At 52.3% G+C, this 6,241-nt stretch overlaps 1 protein-coding gene across 1 annotated transcript in view; it reads right to left on the bottom strand.

Annotated features, from left to right (window-relative positions):
• Window positions 1-992: 992 nt before the first annotated feature.
• Window positions 993-6,241, bottom strand: part of CACNA1I (calcium voltage-gated channel subunit alpha1 I) — a gene marked incomplete at its 5' end in the record, with an annotated part of 153,770 nt that continues 148,521 nt past the window's right edge. The window contains 3 exon segments of the mRNA XM_020982659.2: window positions 993-1,893; window positions 1,895-2,055; window positions 5,608-5,804. Coding sequence (XP_020838318.2) covers window positions 1,332-1,893; window positions 1,895-2,055; window positions 5,608-5,804 — 920 coding nt within the window.

The raw sequence follows: 6,241 nt of genomic DNA, 5'->3' as shown, positions 1-6,241 counted from the left end.
GGCCCTCAAAGCCCCTTACTCAGCATTCTTCGTCCTTTTCTCTGTCTCTCTGAGGCCTACCTCTATTGCTTAAACACTTAGACTGCTGGGGAGACAGAAAGACAGACAGACAGACAGACGGATGGCCCCTGGTCCTTCCCCTCACACCAAGATCTGGAGTGATCAAGTGATCACAGCAAGAGGCCCAGGGGCAGAAACCCACCCTAGAGGAACAGTGGGGGCCTCTGGCATTGCCCAGACCCTCAGCTCCAGGAAAAGGGAGGGGCGGGGAGGGCAGACCTTGGTCTGGAACATCAGTCATTCTGTGACCAATACCCAGGCCTGACCGAGGGCACAGTCAGCAGAGGAAGATGCCACCGATCCGTCCTCACATCCTGCCTGTGCCAGAATGCTGGGCTCCATGTCAAAAAGGCTCCAGAGACTAGGCTTGGATCCACGCTCCATCATTCAGCAACGCCCTGAGTGACCTTGGGTAGGTCACCTACCTTTCTGAGTCTCTGGTGTCCCCTGCTTGGATCAGGCTGGTGGGCCCATCCTGACACCACGTGGCTCTGTTAGCTACGGCTAACCCAGGGACACAAGTCCACCTCCTCTCTCCTACTACTGGAAAAATACCCTTCTTCCCTTCACTTTTTTTTGTTTTTGTTTTAGCTACAAAAAAAATATATGTACCTATTTGCTAAATAGGGTTCTCGAGCCTTTGGGGCTCCTGAAATACAATCAAGAATGAAAGGACAAAAACCTCACCCTTCCCAGGAGTGCTGGCAGCCTCAGTGGGTTGCCCCAGATGGCCCCTGCACAGACTGGATGGCCTCAGGGCCCGCCAAGGGCAGGGACCCGGCCACCCTGCTTGCCTCCTGTTCTCGTGCCCGCTGCTTCTCCACGAGTTTTGTTTCTCAAACATTTCCCCACCTCCCCATCCCACCCCCTCTCTATTCTCAACACTTTCTGGAAGTCGTAAGCTTTCAGTAAAAAAAATAAATAAATATATATGTCTTTGTGTGTGTATATATATGTATATATGTATATATATATATACACGAAAGGGCCTCATCTGGCTCCACATCTGGCTAGAGGCCGCCACCCGAGCTGAGCTGCCCCTGGCTCTTCCGTCCCCACTGCCCACAAGACTTCCAGCTCACGGGCACGTCCCTTCAGTCTCCCGTGTGCCTGAGGTAAGTGTGTTTGACCCCCGGCCGGGACCCTGGTAGACTCTCGCTCGCTCACTGCGGTGGGAGTTTGGAAGCGACAGCCACAGTGAATGGCCTTCCCCCGCTGGGCACCCCTGCCACAACCGCTCCTCGGCCTGCACCCCCCGGGGCCAGAGAACCTCATCTGTTCCTCTTGGCTACCCCTGCCTCAAACTCCATCCGGGGAGGCTGCTTGCGTGGGTGGGCATCTGGCCCCTGGGCCTCCTCGCCGGCTGAGTGGTGGTCCTTGCAGAAGTCTGTCCCCCAGGAGGGTGCAGACAGGAAGCCCCTGGGATCGACGGAGTAGGGCTGCACGCCCTCAGTCCCCAGGGGAGGCAGGGGTCCCTTGGCGGAGGACAAGGGGCCCACTGTGGACAGGCTGCTGGTGCTGTTACACCGCTTAGCCAGCCGAAGGCCTGGGGGTGGGAGGGCGGGGGAGAAGAGGGACGTGAGCGAGAGGCTGCTGAGGGTCTCTGACTGCTCGCTGCTATTGGTGCCTCCACCCTGGAGGCTGCTGCCCACCCCCTCCTCGTCGGAGGGGTCCATAGAGTCGTGGTGGGTGCAGCCAGGGCTGGTGCTGCCCCCGCTGCTGTGGCTGCGCTGGTGGCCTCGCAGGGTTCGCAGGCTGAAGAGGCCGCGGCCTCGCAGGCTCCTGCGCCGGGAGGCTGGAGAGAGGGCAGCAGCCACCACAGTTCTGTGGGCCCTGGCGTTGGGGGCCGGGCAGCCCGGGGCACAGGGCGGAGGGGAGGTCCAGGGTGCACTGGGGAGAGTCGCTGAGATTCAGGCTGTCGTCCAGCGTGGTCTGGAGGCTTCCCACCGAGCCGCTGCTCCGGCTGTTGTCCAGGGAGGTGTCGCTCTCTGTGGTCTAAGAGAGAGAGAAATGAGATGGGGGGAGACAGAGCTGGTGGAGGAGAAAACAGGTGCCTGAGGGCATGCAGAAGCAAAGCCAGGATTTGAACCCAAGTCTTCAGACTCTGGAGCTTAGCATGCTGTTTCCACCACACATGGACACCTATTGGGCCATCTTCTTGGGAGAGGCCCGGCCTTCACCCCCAAGCTGTCCTAGCCATTCTGTCCCTATTTCACTGTGTGCCCCCAGATAAACAGACTCCCCCCTCTGGTCCTCAGGCTCTTCCTCTGTCCAAATGAGACAGTTAGAATTCTGAGATACAAAACAGAACAAAATAAAACCCAAGTTTTCTTCCAGTTCTTAATTCTAAGTATGTATTCAAGGACCCCTGGTGCCTGGCCCTGAGCTGAGCACTGCATGTGTGACATAGATTGTAAGGGTGAAAAGAAATCAGTCTTTTCCCCTCCTCTCTTCCCCCGCCTCTTTTCCTCTGGCTTTCTCTCTCTCCCTCAAGTCTCTCTCTGTCTCTGTCCTTCTTTCTCTTTCTTTTTCTCTCTCTCATTCTCTCTCTTGCCTTCTCCTCCCTCCCTCCCTTCCTTTATCCGTCTTTCTCTCTCGGCCCCTTTTCCTCCTCCAGCTCTCCCTCTCTTCTGTCCATTCCGGCACCTACTTCTTATGAGACCTTAGGCAGCCAGTGGCACAATGGATGGGTCTAGAGTTAGGAAGACCCGAGGTCAAATCCAGCCCCAGACATTTATTAGCTGTGTGACCCTAGGCAAATCACTCGATCTCAGTTTGCCTCAATTTCCTCATCTGTAAAATGGGGATAATAAGAGCACCCACCTCTCAGGGTTATTTCGAGGACCAAATGAAGTAGCGACTGTGAAGCGCCTGGCACATGCTAAGCACCATATGAGTAGGACCTAGGATGGTGACGATTTCACCTCCCTCTCTTGGCTGCGGTATCCTCCGCTATGGGTTGGACTGCGTGACCTGCGAGGGCTCTTTCCAGCCCTCGCTCTAGGATCCTACGACGCTGTGAGAACGCTTGGACACTTTAACAGATCTCGTGGCTTTCCCTGATAGACTGTAAGCGCCTTGAGGGCAGGGACTGTTTCATCTGTATCTTTGTATTCTCAGCACTTAGTGGCTGGCATACAGTAGGCGCTCACTAAATTCTTGCTGACTGAGTGATTGAGATCATGGCATTCCATCCTCTTGAACTGTTGAGCATCCCTGGGTAGGGAACAATGGTGGAAGGAGACTGACCTCGGTGCCAGGAGCAGCTCGGGCTCCCACCATTTTCCAAGGGCAATCCCGCCTGCTCTTCTCCCCCGCCAGCTATGGGCTCAGCTGAGGGTATGAGCTCAGTCTGCCCAACGCTGTCCAAGGTGCTGATCTACGCTGATGCCCCCCAAGCAGGGCCTGGATTTTTCCAAGGAAAGGAGACTTTCATCAGTTTCCCGTTTTTTCAGTCAATAGCCTGTTGAATTGCTGAGATCACATCAGAGGCATTTCATCTTTGTCCTTTCTCCTGACGTGAGCTTCACTTTGACCTTCGCTCTAACCAGTGGATCGTCCAACCACACGCACATGGAGAGTTGATTCCGAAATGAGTCAGCACTCCTCCCCCCACCTCCCCAGCCAGCCATTTCCTGTCTGCTAAGATACGGGCACTTTCACTTTTCATCAGGCTGTTCAGTGTTTGCCATGTTCAGCATTCTCTCCTTGAATAGAATGCTCATGACATATTCACATGAGACCTCTGAGTCATCGACAAGACCTCTTTTATTTCTTCATCCTGAATCATATTTTCCAAAATAGACTTTATTGTCATCCTCCAAGCTCACACCGGCACTGAAGTTGCCAAGTATCAGGGTAAATACTGGGCCACGTCACGTTCATGGGCATAGGAATGTTTTGCCCCTGCAATGCCTGTTCAGTCAACGCATAAGTGTCGAAGAGCCTATGTGCCAAGCACTGCTATGGATGCTGAGGACACACAGACAAGATAGAACAGTCCCTGCCCTCGAGGAGCATACAATGTAGCAAGGGAAACAACGTGTACATGCATATGTACACGTATGTATAGATGTGTATATAAATGCATGTACACATATAAATACGTATAGATATGTATAAATATGTATGTATAGGGGCATAAAGATGTGTGTCTATGTATACAAATATATGTGTGAATATGTATTTATATGTGCATAAAAATGTACACATAAATACATATGTATAAATATATGTGTGTACAGGTATAAATGTATGTAAACATGTACACACACATATATGCAAACTGTATAAATATGTATGTGTGTGTATAAAGACATGCATATGTGTATAAATATATGTGTGTGTATGTATAAATACACATGCATGTGTGTATACCTCTGTGTATATGTATAAATATTCATATATAAGACATGTAAGAATATGTATTGATATATGTATAAAGATGTGTATATAAACATATATGTATAAATATATGTGCATAGGTATAAATCAATATAAATATGCATAAATACATAGAAATATGTGTATATGTATAAGGGCATGTACACATGTATACATATGTATAAACATATCTGTATGTATAAACATGTATTAATAGGTATTTATACATGTATAAATACGTGTATAGGTATAAATGTATGTAAATGTGTATAAATATATGTACAAACATACAAGTATGTGTCTATAAAGATATAGGTATGTATAAATACACACGTATAAATACAGACACAATATTTACACTATCGGGAGGGGGCGACCGGCTTCCAGGAGGCCCAGGAAAGGCTTCGGGAACGCAAGGCTTGAGCTGCACTCTACAGACACCAGGGACTCTTCAAGGTGAAGTGAGGGCGTGCATTTAGGGGTGAGTGGGGGCAGCTGGTACAAAGGCCTGGAGAAGAGAGGATGTTGTGTGGGAAACAGCAAGAGACCAGTATGGCCAGCCTCGAGAGACCATGATGCAGCCTGAGCTCGGCTCCCTGATCTCCAGCTGGAAGCGACCTTGGAGATCATTTTACAGAAGGGGAAACCAAGGCCCAGAGAGAGAAAGCATCTTGCTCCAGGTCACACTAAAGTCGGTGGCAAAGCTGGGATCTGAACCCAGCTCCTCGTGGCCCACAGCCAACGCTCTTTCCGCTCTTGCACCCTGCGGCCTCACCTCTTCTGTAGTCTAGAAGATCACAGGCTTTGGGCTGGAAGACAGCCTGGAGGTCATTCAATCTCCCCCTGCCTTGTTTTACAAATGAGGAAACTGAGGCTCCGTGAGCAGCTTGGTCAAGGTGGGACCTCTGACTCTGCCCCTGCCCTAGCCTTCTGGGTGCCAGTGCTGGGCTTTCCTGCCAGCCCGCCCCGAGAGCCTCTGTGGCCGCCCTTCTCTGAACTCTGGGGGATGGCTGCTTCCACCATCTGCTAACCGGACTTGAATGTGGCAGACAGGCCTAACCCTCTGGGTGACCACCTCTAAGCTGGAGCTGGCCCCCATCTCCATGACCTGCCCACCTTTGCCTCTGCAGCACAAGGGAAGCTAGGCTGGGCCCCGGCCCCTACCTGTCGGAGGAGGGCACAGTTGACGCTTGGAGATCGTAAGGATGCCCAGGAGCCCTGCAGGGAGATCTTGGGCAGGGTCCCCTTGCAGGTGGCCTTCTCCTCGGCCTTCTGGCTGCTGGCCACAGCTGGATGGAAGAACTCTGCGGGCATGGGCAAGAGAGGGCTGGCAGCATCGGGTGAGAAAGGACTGGCAGGAACTGTCAGAGCAGAAAGAAAAGAGGTCCCAAGGGTGAGACCCTCCCAGGGGCTGGGGCTGCTGCCACCACTGTGAGGGGGCATAATTCACTCTGAGCAGAGGAGTGGGCTGGGGGACAGGCTTTGTGGGTCCTCTGAGCTAGGCCAGCGCCCCCTCCGGAATGTTTAGACTCTCCCCTCTGCTTTCAGAACAGCGATGACGTAGCCATCAGGGAAGGGAGGATTAGAACTGGCCACTGCCAGATGGAAAAGGCCAACAGCCACCCCACCTATGATCCCAATACTCTCCACTCCCAGGGCTCAGCCTTGGACTCTGTTTCTGACAGGAACCCCAGGGCTGGGCTCTGAGAATTGGTCTCCTTATAGTACCCTCCCACATAGAAGTGGTGGAGAGGCAGGTTTGAGCTTGATCTGAGGAAAGGCTTTCTAACTATCAGGG

The sequence above is a fragment of the Phascolarctos cinereus genome, unplaced genomic scaffold (genome assembly GCF_003287225.1).
Source record: "Phascolarctos cinereus isolate Bilbo 61053 unplaced genomic scaffold, phaCin_HiC Scaffold_1;HRSCAF=81, whole genome shotgun sequence".
Taxonomy (NCBI): domain Eukaryota; kingdom Metazoa; phylum Chordata; class Mammalia; order Diprotodontia; family Phascolarctidae; genus Phascolarctos; species Phascolarctos cinereus.
This window is presented reverse-complemented; position numbering and strand designations above follow the sequence as displayed.